The sequence below is a fragment of the Sapajus apella genome, unplaced genomic scaffold, assembly GCF_009761245.1.
Source record: "Sapajus apella isolate SASKATOON/1434 unplaced genomic scaffold, GSC_monkey_1.0 scaffold100, whole genome shotgun sequence".
Classification (NCBI taxonomy): Eukaryota; Metazoa; Chordata; class Mammalia; order Primates; family Cebidae; genus Sapajus; species Sapajus apella.
The window spans coordinates 5,819,735-5,843,427 of record NW_022437040.1 but is presented as its reverse complement, the minus strand read 5'-3'; the positions used below and the strand labels follow the sequence as shown (position 1 = coordinate 5,843,427).

Sequence of the window (23,693 nt, the reverse complement as noted above, 5' to 3'; positions counted from 1 at the left end):
TAATTTACAGTGATATAAGAAGTTACAGTCTGTTTAAAAAAAAAATTTCAGTAATGCTGTAGGTTCATTTGTGTTACAAATATGTTCCTGCTTGGATAGAATTCCCACGTTACGTGTGATTATCTGTTGCATTCTTTCACTTAACGTTTAAGTGCGTACCAGACGCTGGGCACTGTTGGAGGAGTTGTCGCTGGGGATTCAGTGACGAAAGGCTCTCTGCCTTTACAGCCTAGTGAGGGCAGTCTTGGGGCTGGTGGCAAATGGAGGACACTCAAGTGTCCTGGGAGCACAGACTGCCAGTATCTGAGGTTGGAGGCAGGTGGAAGTCATGAGTCTTCAGTTGGATTTGGCCAAATTACAAAAATTTGAAGAGCATTTTAATGATTGCTAAAATACTATTCAGTTTCCATTATTATCTACAAGAAAATGACCACAGCTTGTTAAAACTCTCAAGAATAGCCGTACATTCTGTGTGTCACATTCACAGGCCTGTTCATGCACTCGGTTGTAACAGGAACATATCATACCTTTTATTACTCCTCAGTTACCACGCCTGAACGCCTACAGAGGCTACTGTAGTAACCAGCTGGCAGCCAAAGCTCTTCTTGATCAAAAGAAACAGGATCCAAGAGTCCAAGACTTCCTCCAGCGATGTCTTGAGTCTCCCTTCAGCCGAAAACTAGATCTTTGGAGTTTCCTAGATATCCCTCGAAGTCGCCTAGTCAAGTACCCTTTACTGTTAAAAGAAATTCTTAAACACACTCCGCAAGACCACCCTGATGTTCAGCTTCTGGAGGATGCTGTAAGTAGTCCCATAAGTGATTCTTTTGTTTTTCAAGTTTATACATTAGGTTGCTTTAGAAAGATATAAAATGATACTTTGGACTCTTTTGAAGATACTGATTCACATCAGCATAGTGAATTGTTGTTTTACATACCAGTGCATTAGTACACTGTGCACTAAGCGATAAGGAGATGTGTGCTGGAGTTTGCACATTTTATATCTTAAGGGACAGGATTCTCATCTGAACTCACCTTTTTGCCTTTGGACAAATCACCCAGTTTGGTAGGACTGTTTTTTCTTGATCTATAAAGTGAACAGACTGACAGAATTCACTGGTTTCTAGAGTCCCTTCAAGCATGGAAGTTCCTCCATTCCATGTGACATGTGTGCCCTGCAGAAAGGAACAGAATGAGTTAATACACTGAAGTTGCTCTGTCAATTTCTCATTTTCAGGTATTAATAATACAGGGCGTCCTCTCCGATATCAACTTGAAGAAAGGGGAATCCGAGTGCCAGTATTACATCGACAAGCTGGAGTATCTGGATGAGAAGCAGAGGGACCCCAGGATCGAAGCGAGCAAAGTGCTGCTGTGCCACGGGGAGCTGCGGAGCAAGAGCGGACACGTAGGTGCTGCCGCGGCGCGGCCTCCCTCCCACACGTTAGTTATCAGGCAGGTTTGGGAAGGGAAAGTCATGACAGCGTAAAAGAAGGTTGCCGGTTTTAATTTTGTGTTACCAACTTTGATAAAGCCAGCATTTGGGTTCCATGACTAAGAGTAAATAAGATGCCTTAAATGTCTCAGTGGAGAATCAGTAATACTTTATTTTTTAGTTTTAAAGTATAAATCAACTTGCTGGGCCAGGAGTTCCTATTTAAATACAGTATTAGTTCCATACTGTTTAAAGTATCCTTCAAAACATATTTTAAGAGTTTATCTTATGCTTATGGAAGTGGTTTTTAGCACTATGTAACAAATTTCTGAAGCAGATTAAATGAATGCTAATTTATTATAAAATGCTAATTACAAAAGTACCTGCTAAAGCTAAGTACAGCCATGGAATGGTATTTTTGTTTCATCATGCATTTTCTAAGTTGGAGTTTTGTTTAAAAAAATTTGAAATCAGACATCTCTGATTTTTCTTTCATGAGGCCTGATTTTCTACAAAGGCATAAATTTCTGTGGGACAAAATAGCACCATTGCCATTTCTAATCCCTGCTTCGTGTTAGAAAACTGGTACACAACACTAGTGTCTCAAGTCATGTTACTCAGTCAGGTCCTTGTGACACAGCGCTCATGTAGCTGCTGCTTAGTCTGATATTACATACCAGTAAGAAACATGTTATTTCTTCTGAGATTGGAAAAACTTTCCAAATAGAACATAACATGCACGCGTAGCCTTGAAATCACCGCCTTTGTGATTACTAAATGTCACTTAGTAAGAGGGCTCTTAGAAAGTGAATCTGATGAAATTAATCATGTCGTCATTTCAGCAATGTATTTCAGTTACTGAAAAACACGAGTTTAATATTCAGAAAGAGTTTGTTTCCTATTTCTCCAGAAACTTTACATTTTCCTGTTTCAAGACATCTTGGTTCTGACGCGGCCGGTCACACGGAATGAGCGGCACTCTTACCAGGTGTACCGGCAGCCAATCCCAGTCCGGGAGCTGGTCCTAGAAGACCTGCAGGATGGAGATGTGCGGATGGGAGGCTCCTTCCGAGGGGCTTTCGGCAACTCAGAGAAGGGTAAAATACAGGCCTTAAAATCAGTTTAAGATTGTATGACCATTTTGCGTAGAATAAACCTTTTTTTAGACTGATTGCTTTTTTTTCCCCCAGCTAAAAATATCTTCAGAATTCGCTTCCATGACCCCTTTCCCGGCCAGTCTCATACTCTGCAAGCCAATGATGTGTTCCACAAGCAGCAGTGGTTCAACTGTATTCGCGCGGCCATTGCCCCTTTCCAGTCGGCAGGCAGTCCGTCCGAGCCGCAGGGCCTGCCAGAGCTGCATGAAGAGTGTGAGGGGAACCACTCCTCTGCTAGGAAACTCCCAGCCCAGAGGAGGGCATCCACAGTTTCCAGTGTTACTCAGGTAGAAGTTGATGAAAACACTTACAAATGTGGCTCTGGCATGCAGATGGCAGAGGACAGCAAGAGCGTAAAGACACACCAGACACATCCCGGCATCCGGAGAGCAAGGGACAAAGCCCGGTTTGGTAGCAAACGGAAAGAGACTTTGGTGTAGAGAAAGCTCAGTGTGTTAACTGGTGGAAAGACTGTTTATAAATGTACAGTTTTGTTTTCTTATAATGGGAGCATCATAGGGTTACTTTATACCAGTTGTAACATTTTCATTGTTTTTGGTTGGTCTTTTTTTAATGGCAGCTAAAGATATACAAATTACTGTTAAATTGCAGTCTTTTAAAAATATATTTTCTCTAATTATTGAGAACATGCAAGCCTGGTATTTTTAATCAAACAATATTTATGAAATGGGTTTTCTCTTAAAATTCTGGATTCATCATGGCTTTCTAATACCAATTGTAATATTTACAATATTCACCAAAACTTAGAATTTTGCAAATACTGGAATTCTACCAGTGTTTCTTTGATAAGTCTTGCATGCAAAATTTGAAGTTCTAATATTGGCACCCAAAATCTATGTGGAATATATGTTTGGAGTATTTCAAAATTTACCTTGAAACATAACTTCCTTGGAAAACAAACTATAAGCCTGAGTAGGTTTTTATTTTTATCAACTGGAATGCTTTAGTTTTTCACTGTACATTCCTCATTTTACATTCATTTAACCTGCCGATTATTTAATTTTTTTATTGTAAAGTAGTTTTTAGTATTTGCTTTTATTTTTTTTACTTTGATGCCTTTTCAAATTGGCATGTCTTTATTTTTCTTTCTGATTAAAAATGTGTGTGTATGTGTGTGTATGTGTGTATATATATATATTTTAATCACATTAACTTTACCAAGTGAAACCAAGCCATACTGTTTTTGAGCCAATTAAGAAAATTGCCATTTTTAACGTGTAGCATTTCAGGGTAAAGACCCATGAAGTGACTTGGTATGTTCTAGGCGACTGCAGGAAAACCACTTCAAAGATTTTGTTGAAAGTTTTAGTGTTGTCTGAAAAGCAAGAGGGAAGGTGATTGGTAGTGAGTTAAAAGAAAAAGAAAGGAAAAGAGAGTAGTTTTGTCTTCAAGTAAAATGTCTGGTTGTGCCAGACATTTCACAAGTGTGAAAGGAGATAAGGAGAAGCTTACCTTGAGGGCGTGTAGTAAGTTGTAGAAGGCTCGAGGGGATGTGGACTTATTTGCCTTGGTTTGCAATACCTGCAAATAATGAGTTTGAAAAGAAACAATGAAATGTGTTGAAAATTTGACCATATTAGATCAATTTTGGTGGAGTTATTCATAAGATGGAAAAAGACTGGTGAATCTTTTATTACAAAATGTTTCTGTTAAAGTGGGATCATCATCTTTGAAAGGGGGAAGGGAGGAGTAAAGCCCGATTATGATGGCGATCAATTCAAGTCAGTGTTGACTATTCTGTGAAATATATTTGGCCAGTGGAAATATGATAATCAGAAAAGACTGTAAATAGATCCATCCAAGTGATTTTTCTGTACAAATGAATGATACTATTAAAAAAGAAAAAGCACACACATAATCACCCTGAAGGTTTCTTGCCTGGTGGCTATTTTGGGGGCATCTGGCAAAATATGCTGGTGTGGCAAAGGAGATAATGGTAAGCCTCACAAAAGATAGGACATCTTTTAAAAACATGGTATAATCAGACACAGCAATTGTATTGAAGACAACTGAATACCTGTTACTTTCTGTATAGGATAGTAAGGGTAGTAGCAAAGCATCCTGATTAATTTCAGATTTTAATTTAAGTAACTCAGGTTCCTAATTTTGGAAATTCACATTCAAAAGTGTATATTACACTGTTGATTGTGACCTGCAACACCAGAAAGCAAGATTTCTAATCATTTCTAGAGGTGTTTTATAGAACAGTTATTCCAGAGTTACCCTGATCAGCTTCTGAAGTTTAAGAAGCAAGTAGTAGTTCAAGTGTTGTTAATGGGATGATGTTTTATTTAAAACTGGATCTTCCTTTGGTTCCCTCAAGGGAAAAAATAAGACCCAGAATCTGTGTCAATATATCAAATGAGTGTTCCTTAGAAATAGCGCCTGTGTTTGAGAGAGTCCATGATCTAGCCCTTTCGTTCTCAAACTTCTTTGGGCATCACAATCACCAGAGGTGCTTGAAAAAAAGTAACTGGGCCTCACCCCCTAATGTACGCCCTGCAACCACACAGGCACCATTTTATTGAATCCAGATTGTGGGACATTGGGGGAGAGGACTGATGGTTTATATTTGCAAGCATCCCTCCTAGCAATTCTGGTGCTTTGAATTCCTTGGATCAGCACGGAGGAGTCACTCATCGAGCCAGCCCCCTTTAGGTAACATATACCCACTATATTTCTAGTTTGCCTTAAGCTGTTCAGAGTCAGAACTGAAGAGAATCTAGTTTCCCTGCCTTTTTACCTTCTAGTGGGTGTGCCTACATATTTTCAGCAAAGAATAGTCTCTGCCCTGAAAGACTTCTTAAACTTCGTGGTCCATCTCAGGATGTGTGCACACACAGTGGTAAGGGAAACCAGGCCATCTGATTAGCCATCAGTGGGTCACAAGTAAATCACCCTGGGATCTATCAGGACACAACTGACTCATCATATGTGTTCAGCTACTTTTGTGGTAGCTGGGTCTACTTTGTGTCTAATGCTTTTCTCAGTGTGCAGACAGCACAATATTTCAAATATATGGCTATAATGCTAGTAATTTTACAACCATCAGAAAATGTCTAAAGCCCCCATCTGTGAATCTCGATGACAGGCAGAAAGACCAAAGTGACAGTGTTACAGTGTGTCTTCCTCATATTCCTCAGCTGAAACTCCTGCCTATCCCTAGAGATGAAACTGGCTAAGGAGTACATATTTAGGAGTCCTAGGGGTTCAAAGTAGATGGTATCTCAGCCTTCAAACAGGCTTTTTTTTTCTGAGACAGAGTTTTGCTCTTGTTTCCCAGACTGGAGTGCAGTGGCACAATCTCGGCTCACTGCAGCCTCTGCCTCCTGGGTTCAAGTGATTCTTCTGCCTCAGCCTCCCAAATATCCGAGATCACAGGCACACATCACCACACCCAGATAATTTTGTATTTTTAGTAGAGACAGGGTTTCACCAAGTTGGCCAGGCTGGTCTTGAACTCCTGATCTTAGGTGATCCAGCCACCTTGGCCTCCCAGAATGCTGGGGTTACAGGTGTGAGCCACCACGCCCAGGCGAAATGGGCTTTTTTAAATTGGCATGAGAGAACACCAATTAAAGAGTAATAACCCTTTGTCCGTGGACTCTAACTCCAGTGAGAGGAATGCCCTCACAAATAAATCTCCCTACATCTAGAGAAATTTTTTTTCTGCGCTCAGCAATCCCCAGAACCAACTGCAAGACCGAAGACTCCCGGATGGACAGTTACTCAAGTCCAATGGTACTTACACTTAGACCTTGTGTATTTGAGATTCTAATAAAAGCTCTGGATCCTCTCCCAGGAAAATGTGTGTACATCCACATCCTCATGACTTCAGAGCTCCAGGGATATTCCCCAGACTTCCCTGTGGACTCCAAGTTGAGATCCTCTCATCTGTCTCGACCAGGACTCCAGGAAACCTGCTGGGGAGCACAGATTCTCTTTGTTCCTATGGGTTCTCCATGCACTGGTATCACACTTGTTGTGTAAAGAAGAGTCAAAGACATTCATCTTTCACACTTCTCACTAGTCTGCTAAGTCACACTTGTGACACATTGGAGCATGCTGAGTATGTTTCTTTGGGATAACATAAAAATATCAAGTATGCTTTTGTAAACTACTTCCCATTTCATACAACATAGTTCTAGGGTAATATACCCCTTCTAAGACCTGTTCACTCAAGAAATGTGCCTGTTTTCTCAGAAGATGGGCTGCCCCTGGGATGGGTGAAAGCGGAAGCCTGGAGTGACACCGTACTGTACCGAGATGCACAGAGGTCTCATGACAAGTGGGGCATTAATTTAAAAGTGCTTGAGACAATTAGAGCTCATTAGGGTAATAACTACCATGGATTGAAACATGAAATACGTTTAAGCCCATAGCTACGTAATGATTCTTTACAAAATAAAAATTTTGATTTCCTTTGGAGTATCTCAGGGAACCAATGTCGGGCTTTGAAAACTGGTAAATAAAGGAAAAGAATCAGCCACGTATCCTACCATCTACAGACCATTCCTCGGGACAGCCAGACAGCTAACAAAGGGGAGACTGCATAGCAGTAGGCCAGCTAATAAATGAATGGGTAGAGTGTCACATCTCATAACCCTGACACATTGAAGGGTCATCAGTAAGGGCACAACACATGCCACTGCCTCCCAAGGGACCTGTATCCCAGCTAAGTCCTGCCAGGGTTACACCTGGATCTGATCTCCAGGTAACTAGCACAAGTAGAGCTTCTTTAGTGAAATAGAAACTGGAAAAAAGAGATGGAGGGGCATCTATGATTTAAGAGACAATTGCAATGCATGGCCCTCATTTAGAGCTAAATCATTTTAAGTAAGAAAATATCCAGCACTGAGTATATGTTTAAAGTCAAGTAATTGCTGTTAGATTTTTATGTTTAACAATGGCACTGTGATTAGAGTCATAGAGGCATTACTGAAATGTTTATGGATAAAATTGAATGACATTTAGGATTTTCTTTGACATTATGAGGCAGGAGAATGGTTGGGACAAAAATGAAACAAGATTGGCCATAAGTTGGGAATCGCTAAAGCTGGATCAGAGATACCCGGAATTCATTACCCTTTACACACACTTGCGTGTATATTTGAAATTCTTTACTTCAAAAGCAAAAGTTAAAAAGAGAAACTGAATGTGGTGGCCCACATCTGCAGCCCCGGCTCCTCAGGAGACTGAGGTGGGAGGATGGCTTGAGCCCAGGAGTTTGACTGCAGCGAGCCGTGCCCCTGGCTGTGAGTAGCCACTACAGTAAGCCTGGGCAGCATGGCAAGAACCCACCGCTTTAAAAAACGAACAGGAAAGGGATCTATAGCGTTTCCAGCTCCTCCACCTCTTAACTCCCCCAAAACTCTCAGCCTTTGCTTTTCAAAATACTCATTTGCTATCTACCATCTCACAGAAGCTCAGACCTTTGGCCTGCATTCCACACTTGGTGTCCTCTCCATTACAACTTGGCAGTCGGATTAGGCTAATCTGGACTCTGGCTTAATTAATGCAGTCCCTCTCCTTCCTCTCCTCTCCTCCCTGTCTCTCTCTCTACCATGATTTGTTTCCTTTGCTGACACCTTTTTCTCTGCCACACAAACGTGGCTGCCACACTCCGTGTGAGCTGAGGCAACAAAAAGATACCGAGGAAGCTCCTCAGCCCCTAAGGATGCAATCCACCCAGCCTGGCCCTGAGAGTTTCACCAAGGGCCAGTGTGCTAGCTGCATTACTGTCTTCTACGAAAGGAGATAGTGTTACAATACCTGGAAGTGTTCGCTGTTGAGTAGACCAGAAAGTACGGCAAACTTAGCTGGATTCAGAGAAATCTGATCATCTCCCTTAAAATCCAGACTTCAAAACAGCTGCTGCTGGGTGTGGGTGGATGGGCTTTTGTTTTCCTTTTTCACTGGGCAGGACAAGCAGGGACAGACCTATGAAGTTAGACCTGTAATCGTATAGGGATCAGTCAGTCTGATCCCCTTTGCCAACTGAGGAACCTGAAATCTACAAAGATCAAGTGAATTGCCCAAGATCAGGCAGCTAGCTTGTGGCAAAGCTGAGATCAATGCGTCTGAGTGCCCCTGTGTTTGTTCTTCCCTCCTCCGCCCTGTCCCACCAGGCACCAGCTTTTCCTCTCCCACCCAGGCTGCCCTCCCTCCAGCCTGAGATATGTCCTTCCCCACTCTACCCTACCCCAAACCCCCAAGCCATGCTCCAAAGCTCAGCTCAGAGAGCCCCTCTCCCAGGGGGAAATCAGCTCTTCAGCACATGTGCTCCCGACCCCAGATTCTCCCCCAAGTACCACTATCCAGGGTCGGCCTCCTAAACCCGCAGCCCCCACTCCATCATCAGCTCACATGACTGCACTCCTGCCCAGACGTCCCTGCTCCTTTCGCACGCCGACTCCCCAGCTTCCTCTAGGCCACCCCATCCCCACCTTCCTCTAAGCCACCCCCAACCCCAGCTCCCAGCTCCAGCAGCCTGCAGCTTCCAGGGGTAATTCGTGAGGTTCAACCTCGCCAGCACCTGGAACTCCTTCTCCTCCACTCTCAGAGGCCAGCGCACTCTCCCCATGTCCCTTGGCCCTCTGCTTTTCCAGACCTCTAAAAGTTGGAAAGCCATTGCTTGGTCCGCAGACATCTTGTTTTATGCACTGGGGAATCAGGTCCGTCCTATGGCTTTAACATGACCAAGACCTGACAGCTTCCAAATGTCCATCTCCAGTTCTGACCACTCCTCTGAGCTGCTAACACTACCCAGAGCCTACCTGACATGTCCTCTTGCAAGTTTAACGTGCTTCATGCTTAGCAGGACCTGAGAGGACTCACTTTTCCCTCCTGAATCCTTCCACCCCCAGTCTCCCTGTCTTAGTAAATGGCACCACCCTCTACCAATTCTTGATTCCACTGCTTTACTCAGGCTCCCTGACCACTCGCGCCACCGACGGGCTGCGTCACCTCCACGGTGCATTCGGAGCCTACCACTTCCCAGCACCTTCTTTGTTCCAAACACCGTTACCTGCAGAAAGCTCTGACCTGAGCAGCAACAGCCGTTAACTGGTCCCCAGACTCTTACCAGTCTCCAATCCATCCTCCATGTGGAAGCCAAATGATCTTTCTAAAGCAAAAATTAGATAATGATAAAATATCAATTTAGTAAAATATGAGAGCTGTAACTTTTTTTTCTGATGCTAAAAATTATACATTTTCATCATGGAAACTTTAGAAAATTCAGGAAAGCATAAAAAAGAAATTACCTCAAGAGAATGAGAACACAAGCCATAGACTAAGAAACTATTTGCAAAAGACATACCTGACAAAGGGCTGTTATCCAAAATATGCAAATAACTCTTAAAACTCAACAATAAGAAAATGATCCAGGCTGGGCACGGTGGTTCACGCCTGTAATCCCAACACTTTGGGAGGCCAAAGCAGGTGGATCACCTGAGGTGAGGAGTTCAACACCAGCCTCCCCACGTGTTGAAACCTCATCTCTACTAAAAATACAATAATTAGCTGTGCATGGTGTCAGGCACCTGTAATCCCAGCTACTCGGGAGGATGAGGCAGGAAAATTACTTGAGCCTGGGAGGTGGAGGTGGCAGTGAGCTAAGATTGCACCACTGCAGTCCAGCCTGGGTAACTGAGTGGGATTCCATCAAGAAAGAAAGAAAAAAAGAGAGAGAGAGAGAAAAGAAAAGAAAAGAAAAAAAAGAAAAGAAAAGAAAAGAAAAGAAGAAAGAAAGAAAGAAAAGAAAGAAAGGAAAGAAAGAAAGAAAGAAAGAAAGAAAGAAAGAAAGAAAGAAAGAAAAGAAAGAAAGAAAGAAAGAAAGAAAGAAAGAAAGAAAGAAAGGAGGGAGGGAGGGAGGGAGGGAGGGAGGGAGGGAGGGAAGGAAGGAAGGAAGGAAGGAAGGAAGGAAGGAAGGGAGGGAGGGAAGAAAGAAAGAGAAAAAAAGAAAATGACCCAATTAAAAAATGAGCAAAAGACTTGAACAGACACGTCACTAAAGAAGATATATAGGCTCGGTGCAGTGGCTCACGCCTGTAATCCCAATACTTTGGGAGGCCAAGGCAGGTGGATCACTTGAGGCCAGGAATTTGAGACCAGCCTGGCCAACATGGTGAAACCCCATCTTTTCTAAAAATATAACAATTAGCCAAGCATGGTGGCACAGTCCTATAATCCCAGCTACTTGGGAGACCGAGACACAAGAATTGCTCCAACCCAGGAGGCGGAGGCTGCAGTGAGCTGAGATTGCACTGCTGCACTCTAGCCTGGGTGACAAAGCAAGACTCTGTCTTAAAACAAATGAAGATACACAGGGGGCAAATAAGCAAATGAAAAGATGTTCTACATCATATGTCATTAGGGAATTACAAATTAAAACGACAGTGGGATAGCACTACACACCAATTAGAATGTCAAGTTCCAAAACATTGACGACATCAAATGCTGGCAAGGATGTGGGGCAACAGGAGCTCTTGTTCACTGCTGGTAGGAATACAAAATGGAAGTCAGCTTGGCAGCTTCTTTAAAAAACTAAACATGCTCTTACCCTACAATCCAGCAATCTTGCTCCTTGGTATTTATCCAAATTAGTTGAAAACTTACATCCACACAAAACTTGGAAGGAAACAAGATGTTATTCAGTAGGTGCTGTGTGTGGTCTGAATGTGTCCATGAAAATGTATATGTTAAAACTTAATGGTCAACATCGTAATAGTAAGAGGCAGGGCCTTTAGATGGTGATTATGTGGTGAAGGCAGAGCCCTCATGGGTGGAATTAGGGCCCTTATAGAAGGGCTGGAGAGAGTGAGTAGGGTCTTTCCCTTCCATTTCTTCTGCCATGTGAGGACAAAATGTCCATCTCCTCCAGAGGATGTGGCAATAAGGCAGCATCTTGGAAGGAAAGAGAGCAGCCCTCCCCAGACACCAAATCTGCCAATAACTTGATTTTGGACTTTCCTGCCTCCAGAACTATAAGACATAAATTTTTTTCTTTATAAATTACTCAGTATCCAATGTTTTGTTACAGCAGCACAAACAGACTCAGACAGTCGTGAATGGATGAATGAACTGTGGGTCATCCAGATAATGGAACAGGATTCAGCACTGAAAAGAAACCAGCTATCAAGCTGTGCAAAGACATGGAAGAACACTGAATGCATATTACTAAGTGAAAGGAGCCCAGCTGGCTCTCTGGGCTCAGACCTAGTTTACGGCGACATGTACCAAGAACAGAGAGCCAAATCGTGAGCAAACTCCCATTCCCAATTGCTACAAAGAGAACAAAATGCCTAGGACTACAACTAACAAGGGATGTGAAGGATCTCTTCAAGGAGGACTACAAACTACTGCTCAAGGAAATACGAGAGGACACAAACAGATGGAAAAACATTCCATGCTCATCGTTAGAAAGAATCAATAGTGTGAAAATGGCCATACTGCCCAAAGTAATTTATAGATTCAATGCTATCCCCATCAAGCTACCATTGACCTTCTTCACAGAACTGGAAAAAACCACCTTAAACTTCATATGGAACCAAAAAAGAGCCCACATAGCCAAGTCAATCCTAAGCAAAAAGAACAAAGCTGGAGGCATCACGCTACCCGACTTCAACTTCAAACTATACTACAAGGCTACAGTAATCAAAACAGCATGGTACTGGTACCAAAACAGAGATATAAACCAATGGAACAGAACAGAGGCCTTGGAAATAATACCACACACCTACAACTATCTGATCTTTAACAAACCTGACAAAAACAAGCAATGGGGAAAGGATTCCCTGTTTAATAAATGGTGTTGGGAAAACTGACTAGCCATGTGCAGAAAGCAAAAACTGGACCCCTTCCTTACACCTTATACAAAAATTAACTCCAGATGGATTAAAGATTTAAAGGTAAGACCTAACAGCATAAAAATCCTAGAAGAAAACCTAGGCAATATCATTCAGGACATAGGCATGGGCAAGGACTTCATGACTAAAACACCAAAAGCAATAGCAACAAAGGCCAAAATAGACAAATGGAATCTAATTAAACTTAAGAGCTTGTGCACAGCAAAAGAAACTATCATTAGAGTGAATTGACAACCAACAGAAAGGGAAAAAATTTTTGCAATCTACCCATCTGACAAAGGATTCTTTGTATCTAGAATCTACAAAGAACTAAAACAAATACATAAGAAAAAAAAAACAACTCCATCAAAAAGTGGACCAAGGATATGAACAGACACTTTTCAAAAGAAGACATTTATGTGGCCAACAAACATATGAAAAAATGCTCATTATTACTGGTCACTAGAGAAATGCAAATCAAAACCACACTGAGATAACATCTCATGCCAGTTAGAATGGCAATCATTAAAAAATCTAGAGATAACAGATGTTGGAGAGGATGTGGAGAAATAGGAACACTTTTACACTGTTGGTGGGAGTGTAAATTAGTTCAACCATTGTGGAGGACAGTGTGGTGATTCCTCACTGTCTAGAAATAGATCTAGAAATAGAAATACCATTTGACCCAGCAATCCCATTACTGGGTATATACTCAAAGGATTGTAAATTGTTCTATCATAAAGACACATGCACACGTATGTTCATTGTAGTGCTGTTTATGATAGCAAAGACCTGGAAGCAACCCAAATGCCCATCAGTGATAGACTAGACAAAGAAAATGTGGCACATATACACCATGGAATACTCTGCAGCCATAAAAAAGGATGAGTTCATGTCCTTTGCAGGGACATGGATGAATGTGAAAACTATCATTCTCAGCAAAGTGACACAAGAACAGAAAACCAGACACTGGATGTTCTCATTCATAGGTGGGTGTTGAACAAGGAGAATACATGGACACAGGGAGGGGAGCATCACACACTGGAATCTGTTGGTAGGTGGGGGGCGGGCAGGAGAGGGATAGCAAGGGGTAGGGAGATTGAGGAGGGATAACATTAGGAGAAACACCTAATGTAGGTGACAGGGGCATGCAGGCAGCAAACCACCATGGCATGTATATGCCTATGTAACAATCCTGCAAGATCTGCACATGTACCCCAGAACTTAAAGTAAAAAAAAAAAAAAATGCCCATCTGAAAAGCCCACTTCCTATAAGACTCCAACTATGGGGACAGCGCAAAGATCGGTGTTCGTCAGGGGCTGGGGGAAGAACGGGATGAGCAGGCAGAGCACAGAGGGTTTTCAAGGCAGTGAAACAATTCAGTCTGATCGGTACGCGGCTATAATGTGCACCATTATACACTGGATCTGTCATTACACGTCTGTCCAAACCCGCAGGACGTACAACACCAACAACAAGCCTTCAGGTAAACTGTGGACTCTGGGTGACAATGATGTGTCCACGTGGGTTAATCAATCGTAACAAACACTCCATGTAGTGGGGCTGTTGATGGCAGAGGGGGCTGTGCAGGGAAGGGGAAAAATGAGAACTCTGTACTTACTACTCAATTTCACTGTGAACATAAAACTTCTCTAAAACGTAAAGTCGATTTTAAAAAAAGAAGGAAATTATCTAGACCGAGAAAAATAGATGGCATCAGTATACCTCCTTCAAGTCGTATCTATAGAGACCAAAACTAGGATTCTTTACAAGTTCTACAAACGCTGAATGTAAATGCTTAGCAAAGCGGCCCCGGCTGTTTCATCTGGAGGTCTGGGCTGCAACGGCTCACTCTGAAACAACTACTTAGGAAAATGCTACATCCAGAGGCTCAGGAGCCTCAGGGCCCGACCCCAGGCCACCCTAGCCTGTGCAGGTGAACCTTCGCTGGGGCCGGCGGGGAGCGGGGTTGCAAAAGAGCCAGGCAAAAGGCAAGGATGGGTGTCTTCCCACATCACAACCTCAGCAGCGAAACCCTGATCTCGGCAAGGAGGGAGCTACGCCCTCTCTACCTCCTCCAGGCAAGTCCGTAGGTATCCCTGGGCTCTGCTCCAGGTGACCTGGGGTTGACCAACCTAGGGACAGTTTCCCTTGTCTTTGTATCTCCTCTTCCGGCCTCATGGCAGAGAGGAAGCAGGCCGCCTGCTGCAGTCAGAGACACAGCCCTCTCCTCTCTCCATCTGTATGGAGCCGCCCAGAGCCGCAGCGCGGCCTCCTCCCCAGCAGGGCTGCAGCCTTTGGCTGGTGCGTTTCTCTCCCCTGCAGGCCCCGCGCTCTCCGCTGTGTTGAACTTGACTCACAGGCCTCCCTCCACGCCTGCAAACTGCTGCAGGGCTAGAGAAGCGTCTGCTGCCTGACATCACTCACCTTTGCCAACTGCAGTCCCAGGCCTCACCATCCCCACCCCTTGGGCAGACTCTTAGGCAGGTTCTCTTTGTTTTGGGCGATTTCCAGGTGTGAGCTCAGCCCTCTGCATCCTACTCAAAGGTGGGGGAAGGGAAGGGAAGGGAAGCAGCCTGGAGGGACAGTGAGGAGGGCAGGAGGAGGCAGGAAGGGCCAAGGGTCTCCCAGGGCAACTCTGACAAAGGGGGACGAGGCATCAGGCAGCCTGCAGGCCTCTCCTATTTCCCATCCCGTCTCAAAAGTTCATGCATGCCTCTCTGTGCACGGAGCAAGATGGGTAGGATCAGCAGAACGTCTCTGCCCGCTAGGAATTTATAATCCGAGACAGGCAGCTCTGGAGCAGACAGACCATAGGGAGAGGCTCCGGCAGCTCACGCGCCGTGTGTACAAATGAATAGATACTGTGTTATTTTCCATCCCATCAAATGCGCATGGATATGCATTTTATGGGGTGACAGATGGAGCGAAAGCTCAGAGCAGCCCTGAAACTTTCCAGCCCAGGCAGGCCTGTAAGTCCCGCGGGTCCTTTGCAGCCTCCCGCTGATCCCGGTGGGGAGTAGCTCTTCCAAAACAAAGGAAAATGACACATGGCCCTATAAATACACGTGCAGCACACCCTAGCCGACAGCAAGTGGGGAGGGGCCAACAGCCACCAGGCTATGTTCGTCTCCAGCGAAGGAAGGAGCATGAGACAATCTTTTCCATGATGGAAACTATTTCTTTCACTCCGGTGGCCCAGCGTTACACCCAGGTCCTGCAGAGCTGAATGGCTCCAGAACTTTCTATGGGCTTCTTGGTTACAGTAACAAGTTAACCATTGACTTAACAAGATTTTTTCAAAGCAGGAGACATTGTTGTTTTGGAAGGTTCTGGAATCCGGGCATACTGGATAAACGACACCCTAACTCTGGCAGCGCCCAGCACCCTGGCTGAGTCTTGTGACCTGTGGTCAGAAGACCTCACTGTGGTCTCCCAGCCTGAAAGGCTATGCCTCCCTGTCCCTCACGTCCTCTGCCGGGGTCCCCTGCACCCATCCACAGGCTGCGGAGCCTTCCTTCTTCCCTGAGACCCTGGGGAGCCCATTCTTTACTCACCGGGTCCCACCCCATGCTTTAGTCTTGGTTCCTGGCCTCCAACATCAAACACTTCCCAGGCTGGGCATTGCCCTCTCTACAAGTCTACAGGTCTGTGTGTCCCCCTAAACTACCACTTTGTGTGACACAGAATGAGTGCAAACCTGTTTGCTGAGTGAGCTGTAAAGACGGACTTATTTGAGCTCTGCATCAGCCAGAGTCCATGGCTCAGCGAACAAGCTGCTCAGAGACCCAGAGCCTCTCAGACCCAGCCTTCTAGAAGCCAGCCTTCCAGGAGGCCTCAGGGGGCCTCACCTCCAGGATTCACACCCTTCCCACAAGGTATCAGGGCCCGAACCTTAGAGCAAGGTCAACAGAATAAGATGGAAGTGACAGAGTGTGACTTCGGAGGCTACGCCATAAGAGACCTTCTGCCTCTGCTTCCCCTGTCCAGGGCCTCCTGATCTGGAGGAAGCCGGCATTCATAAGGACACTCAAGCTGCCCTGCAGAGAGGTCCGAGGCAGGAGAAACTGAGGCCCCCCCGCAGACAGCCAGCACCCACTCAGGAGGGAGTCCTGGTGGAGCCTTCGGGTGATGCAGCCCCACCCGCTGCTCACTGGCTGCAGCCTCGCTGGGGATGCTGAGACAGCATCCAGCTGAGCAGCCCTCAGAGAAGTGGGGGAAATGCCTGTTTATTGTGCTCTGAAGCCTCGCTCTTCATGTAACCTGTTGTGCAGTGTGGGTGAGGGCCCCCAGTCCTGAAGGCTGGCTGGGCTGTCACTATGACACGTCAGAGCTGTCGGATTTGGCCCAAACCAGAGGGAATAAAGCAGCAGCAAATCTCAAGAAGAGGCGCCAAGGCCTCATCCCTCAAGGCCCGAAAGAGAGGCGCAGGCCAAGCAGGCCACAGAAACACTCCTCAGGCGCTGCTTGCGGTCTGAGGCCTGAGGCCAGCTGCCCTCTGTCCCCGGATCCCAGGGGACACCAGCAAATAAGCTGACCTTGAATGTCCCGTCTTACTCAACGTCAGCTTATTTCACGGCAGCGGAAACAGACCCGGGGGGAATCCGTGCATCTCCGGCAGCAGCTCCTGGGCGGCTGCGGACGTGGGCACAGGCACAGCCCCTCCCTCCTGCTCAATGTGGACCACGCTGCTGCCCGGCCACACAATGGACAGTGTGGGGCCCAGTCACTTTTCCTTGCTCCCTTCCACTCCCTCCCTCCTCCTTCCTCTGTCTCCTCTTCCTTCCCCCTCGTCTCACTCATACCAGAATGCTTCTGATCATCCTAATCCCCACGCGTAGCAACAGTGTAGGCTTTGCCGGAAACACGAGCATCATGGTTCAAAAGAAACACCGTGGGAGCCACTGCTGACACAGCCCCTGTCGCACCCAGCCCGCCCCTGCAGGAAAAGCACCGTAAGCGGAGGCCGGCAGCCCAGTCTGTCCCTTCCTCCCAGCCCGGCTCGGTCCTGCACGGAGGGGCCTCTCGTGTGCGCTGGCCTCAACTCAGAAGCAAACACGGGAAGGGCATTCCAGCCCCCTCCCCGCCCCCGCCAGGAACACATTGTAAAAGTGGGGCCGGTGCTCCAGCAGGCCTTGGCCTTGGCCTCGGGGGTGTGGAAGGGCTGGAGGGGCCCCTGCGGCCTCCACAGTGAGGACCGGGAGAGGCCTGGAGTCCAGGTCTCAGAAGAGGACTTTCCAGGCACTTAAAACACGACCCACTATTTGATTTCATGCTCATGAGGACTCAAGGTGTGAGGCTTCAGGAGTGTGCTCAAGGCTGCCCGGGGGCAGCAGAGCCAGGAGCTGCCCACAGCTCCGCCTGGTCCCACACGCAGTCCCATGCTGAGCGGTCCAGGTGCTCAGGCTGATGGTGTGGGAGGCGGCCTGGCCCACGCCCATGAGGGAGGAGAGGAGGAGAAGAAAGAGGCTTAGGGTGGAGTCACTGCTGTGCCCTGCCATGCCACCAAGGCCCAGAGTCCCAGGACTGATCAGGACACGGGGGCCAGAGGCAGGGCTCTCGGCCCAGGCAGCAGGCAGCCAGGGGCCTGGGGGACAGCCCAGGCCTAGCGCCCCCAGCCCATTCTGCTACCGATCCACTTTGCTTCAGATCCCAGTTCAGCATGCGGGGCAGCCACGGGGCCGTGGGCAGGTAGGAAGGGTCCCCTTCACGGAGGCCCTCCTGGGCTCTCTCTGGTTGCTGGTCTGCAAGGCCCCAGGTCACCAGCCTCCAGGGAGAAACTCCTCTGGGTTAGCTGTGTGTTTGCTGTAGAAGGGAGAAGCAAGCTCCCTGGAAGTGACAGCAGCAGCATCTCTGGCCCTTCCAGGACCCTGCTCGGTGCGGCCCTGCTTGGAAGGCCCAGAGCTGCGTCAGAGGCTGCAGTGACAAAGCCCAAGAAGACAATTCCAGAAACTAGAGCCCCCATCTGCAGGGGCCCCCGATGACAGCCACTGCCTGCCAGGACATCCTCCTCTGCCTGTGCCTAAGGCGGCTGGGAGCCACCGCCTGTGTTAGTGGACGGCGCTGAGTGGGTCCCACCAAGCCTGTGCCAGGGAGGACCCATGAATGAATGTTTGGTGCAAACTTCGGTGACACAGTGGCTGGAGGAAGCCTGTGACCATCACACACATTTTTCCCAGTTTTAATTCCACGCATTTCCCATGATGCTGCACTGCTTCCATTTACTAACTTTCTTCTTTTTGTTTTGAGACAGAGCCTCACTTTGTCACCCAGGCTGGAGTCTAGTGGTACTATCACTGCTCACTGCACCCTCCACATCCGGACTCAAGCGATTCTCCTGCCTCAGCCTCCAGAGCAGCTAAGACTACAGGTGTGCACCATGATGCCCAGCTAATTTTTTTATTTTTAGTAGAGGCAGGTTTCGCCATGTTGGCCAGGATGGTCTCCAACTCCTGACCTCATGATCTGCCTGCTTCGGCCTCCCCAAGTGCTGGGATTACAGGTGTGAGCCACCGCGCCCGGCCTTGCTAACTTTATTTTCATAAACAGAAATAAGCTCCTGTTGTTTCTGCATCACAAGAAAACGGCCAGAGAGATGATTTTCCCGAGTTTCAGGGTTGCGCTGGAATGATCTGACCTGAACTCACCGTTGGGGTGTGTTTGAAATCACTACAGGAAGCTTGGAGGTGTTAGCAGACATGTCAGAGAGATGGGCCGTGACCTCCGCCACTGAGCACCCCAGTCCCTTGCCGAGGGCCTGGGACGGGGACATGAGGTTTATATGTCAAGGTGCCGTGGACAGAGATAGCAAATGGGGGCTTCCAATATCAGCCCCCAGTCAGAAGCTGCAGCCCCAGTGCTCGGCTCAGAGTGGCTGTGATCCAGCTCCGACTCCCACGGGGCAAAGCCGTGGATTAACTGACTTCAGCGTGCTGAGCAGTTCTCCCAGGAAAGGCCGGAGGCTGCCCATCTTAAGTCCGTGTTCCCGATCTGAATTTAAGAATACGTGGAGACTAACCCGTGCCCACTTCTTTCCAGATCCTTCTCATATGACCCGATTTTTAAAGTGTTTCAGGGCTGAAATGTTTGAAGTGCATGCAAACGGTAAATAGCATAACCAAAAGGAAAGGAATCTAGATGGATTTAAGACAAGTTTCTCAGCTGCTCAGCTGACACCATGAGAGCAGGGACTGGCCGCTGGGGCTGAACTATTTCAGCCGAGACCCCCTCTCCCTGCACACTGGCGTGCCGGGCTGCCTGCGGGCTCTTGGGCTGACCCCTCTCCCATGTCCATACACCACATAGCCCCCTCACCCACATGCCCCCACCTCCTTGACAAGGAGACACAATGTCCTTAGATGTGTTCATTTACTCAGCTAAGTGCAGGCCTGGGAAACTGTCCAGTGAGCGAGTCCATCATCCAAGGACCCTCAGTCTCTAAGGATCTTCACTGCCCCCTCATCACCTGTCCTTTGGACCCCGCCAGGGAGCTCATGCACCTCACCGAGGTCTCAGGTCCAAGTTCCAGCCTGTGAGGCTCTATGATCTTTTGCGGGTGTCAGCTGGTGGTCTCCAGGGGACCCCTAAACTCAGCCACCTACTGCCCTGGGTAGGACCCCCACCACCCCGCCCTGGGGCCAGTCCCTGCTCCTGCTGCGGTCTCTGCAGAGAAGGCTCCACCAGAGCCAGAGTCACCTCCCAGACGCTGAGTGCAGGAAGCATAACCAGGCGTAACCATCTTATGATGCGGAAAGGACTGGCCTCGGGAAAATCGCTCACCCTCCTGCACTCCCCACATGGGATTTCTATCTAGAGAAGTTTCTAGGGCATTTTAAAGGGGCTTCCAGAAGTTATAAGGCCCTTCTTATAACAAACCATCTGACAGAGCCCATGTGGGTTTGTCAGATGACCTTCTTAGGCATCTACCGGAATTCCTCCTGGACTTGTTTAAGTTGATCTCAGTTCTGCAGCTCTCCTGGACCGCAAGGCCACTGAGCGCCCCTCTTCTTTCCTTACCTTGCAGCAGATGGCACCTACCTCTCCGAGTGCCCCCGCTCCTCCGCCTCCCTTTGAGCATGCTGAAAATCTGTGTGGGTCATGGACAAAATAATGCCTCCCCATGCTTTTCTTGATAAGCAAAAGCAGAATTTTGAGGCCTCAAGGAATTTTTGAAAACCTCTAGCAAAATGAATCAGAAGATTTGGAAGCCGAATCTCCACAAAGTCCCTTTTGTGGCTGGGGCCAGCGTTTTGCCCCTGGCATGGGTTGGGGGCTGTCCCTTGGGCTTGATCAAAGGGCGGGAGGTGAGCGGGGCTGTGTCCTCCCCCAGGGGAGCCTCCTCACCGGGAGGTGTTGAGGAGCCGGGGCAGGGGCTGCCTGGCCTGCGGGACCAGGGCTGGGCAGCCGAGGGCCTCTCCCCTTCTACCTGCATCTGTCTCCATGGCCTCGGCTCCCCTGGAGCTGGGCGAGAGCCACCCGTGAGCATCCGGGTGGGTTAAGGTTCCTTTCTGTACCCTCGTGATTCTCGTCTCAGGCCGCGTCTCTGTCTCTCTCCTCCAATCCCCTCACCTCCTGGCTCCACCACGTCCTTCTCTCCTGGAGGCTCTGGCTGAGCCCACCCTCCGTGGCCTGGCTGCTTCCTCTGGAACACGAGAGGCCAGGATGACGTCTCATTTCCACAGGTCCACCCATCTGTGCGCCTCCGTCACGGGTTTGCTCTTTTTTATTCATGATCTACTCAGTATTTTCAAACCTACAGCCTCTGTCTGTAGTGAAGTTCATTTAAAGAACACTTCATGTGATTATTCTAAATGGAAATCTGCCTTTGCTTTAAGTTGAAGGAAATGATAATAAGTATACACTGAAAACAAAATCATGTCAGTAGGCTCTGCCTGGGCATCCCTGGCTCTGAGCGGGGTCTGCTGCCTCCTCCTCTGTTTGCATTGCAAGCCTAAGATCCCTCAGTTACCATCACTGGCACACAGCAGAAGCTCTGGCCAACACTTGGAGGTCTCTGTGTCCATTTCAAGGCGACTATTTTCACTATTCTTCTGTCTCTTTCTCCCCTCTCCTTCCCAGATGCCTTAAGCTACTTCCCCGAGATAATTACAGCACACTCACAGATAAAATCTCCTGGTCTCAAAGCACCTGCTTCAAAAGACTTTTCATTTTCCAGTGCCCACCCACAGCAAGGCACCAGGGATGTGTTTTGGGAGAGATAAGAGGCTCTGTTTCCAATGTCCCTCCCCGCAGGCCCTGACAGATACCGCAGGGGTTCCCGATAGGAAATCCCTCTGCCTCATGGAAAACCCAGAGAAGGAAGCCGAGTGGCCTGGGTGGGCTGGGCAGCCTCCTCCCAAAGCGACAGAACTGAAAAGAGCCCATGGACTCGGGGTCCCCAGGCTCTGATGGGCGGGAGGCGAGCGCCCCGCTCACAGGGACCTGGCCTGCGAAGACACAGCTGCGGCCACGGCGTTCTCCCGCCACGGCATCTGCACTGCGCTCTGCCAGCCCCAGAGTGACCCTGACTCACCACCACGTGATAAAGCAAAGGAGAGGTGTCCCTGCCTCCAATTTGCAAATGGGAAAACCATGTCCAAGAAGCTCTGTCCAACCTAGAACCCAGGCATGCATTTCCAATTCAAACACATACACAAAACACCGACCCCCCTCGGGTACCGGTCATTCCTTTCCCTTCAGCTTCTTCAAAGATGGTGCCAAGTTCAAGGTCACGACAACTCCCTGTGACGGGGCCTGTGCTTCTTCCCCCAGTGGGTCCACGTGAGGCTCTGCCACACCAATGCTCAGTGCCTTCTACAACTCAGTGGCGCAGCCACCCACCGTCACTCACGAAGCTGATCTGAGCCCTGGAGTGGGAAGGGCAGAGTCCGTCCGGCAAAGGCCCTCCTGCCTCACAGGATGGTCCCAGGGCTTCCCCTCCTGGCAGTGGGTAGGCTGCCCCCTCCCGCCTTCCCCTCTGCAGGGCCCTGAGGCCAGCCTCTGCTGTCCCCAACCGCCCGAGAGCCGCCGAGTCCCAGTCACAACATCCGTGTCCATGCCAAGCGCCACCCCAAGCCATGCCCGCCACCACCCTATCCAACCCTGGGGTGGCAGGTCACGAGTGACAGCCCCAAGGACACCATGGGATGAAGCTTGTCCTGTGCGGAGATTCTTCTCGGACCTTCTCAGAGGCCACATGGAACAGGAGGCCCATGTCAAGCCTTGCCTCCTCTTACTCAGAAGCCGTCAGCAGGGCTGGGCTCAAGGTGAACCCATGACTGGCCCCAATCTCTGGTTCAGCTTTGCCCCCCGAGGCCTGGGGGCTCTGCCTCATAGCTGGATGGGCTTTCAGAACGTCTGGTGCCACGGCTCCCAACTCTCCCCAAGGATCCTGTGTTCCCCAAAAGTCTTTCTACCAAGCTCAGTTGCTGTGTAACTGCTCATTTCGCTTCCCTAGTTTGTGTCGGTCCAGGGCCTGGGGGAGCCCGTCAGGCTGGGCAGCGGGCACACTCACTGCGGGTCCCTCTGCGGTGAGGATGTCACGGGTGGCAGGCGCCTCTCTCCTGGACATGCACTTGTAAAATGACTTGTTTGGCCCTTTTTTACCCACATGGTTGGTTTCCTACAACTGTGTATTGAAGTACTACGGACTAAAACAGCAGAAATACATCGTTTCTCAGACCTGGGGGCCAGAAGTCTGAGAGGGGGTGTGGGCACGTTAGGGGCGGCAGGTCTGCAGAAAGCTCAATTGTCGCCTCCTCAGAGAAAGAATTCAGCAGAGGGGTGTGAAGCAGAAGAGACCAAGGCAAATTTCAGAGCAGGAGTGGAAGTTTCTTAAGAAGCGTGAGAGCAGGAAAGCAAGGGAAGTACAACTGGAAGAGACGAGCAGATCCCTTGAAGGATGAGCGCGGCGTTTGACCTTTGGACTCGGGGCCTGATTCCCTGGCTTACTTCTGAGGCGTTGTCCCCTCAGGGTGGGCCGCCTGCTCCTCGGGTGTTGTCTCTTAATGCAGGTGCCTGAGGCTCCTCGCCCAGTTTCTGAGATTGTATTGGAAACCAGTTTTGTGTGTTTTTCTCTGTTTGGGGAATCTCCTCTCCCTGGCACCTCTGATCAATGATCATTTTCAGAGAGGTGGTGGGGTAACTGCTGAACTCTACCCAGTGCTCCTGGTGGGTGGCAGGGAGCCCTCTCCTGCTCGGCTGGTACCTGATTAACCACCTGCAACAGGCAG

At 48.3% G+C, this 23,693-nt stretch overlaps 1 protein-coding gene across 4 annotated transcripts in view; it reads left to right on the top strand.

Moving 5' to 3' along the window:
• NET1 (neuroepithelial cell transforming 1) overlaps window positions 1–4,471 on the top strand; it is a 47,768-nt gene extending 43,297 nt beyond the window's left edge. For 3 of the 4 annotated variants that reach the window (XM_032258220.1, XM_032258223.1, XM_032258221.1), the window contains 4 exons: window positions 545–802; window positions 1,238–1,408; window positions 2,346–2,532; window positions 2,626–4,471. In XM_032258220.1, the coding sequence (XP_032114111.1) occupies window positions 545–802; window positions 1,238–1,408; window positions 2,346–2,532; window positions 2,626–3,032 (1,023 nt within the window). In that variant the 3' untranslated portion in view covers window positions 3,033–4,471. The remainder of the gene's footprint in view (window positions 1–544; window positions 803–1,237; window positions 1,409–2,345; window positions 2,533–2,625) is intronic. The other variant, XM_032258222.1, reaches the window with a different exon arrangement.
• Window positions 4,472–23,693: the final 19,222 nt, after the last annotated feature.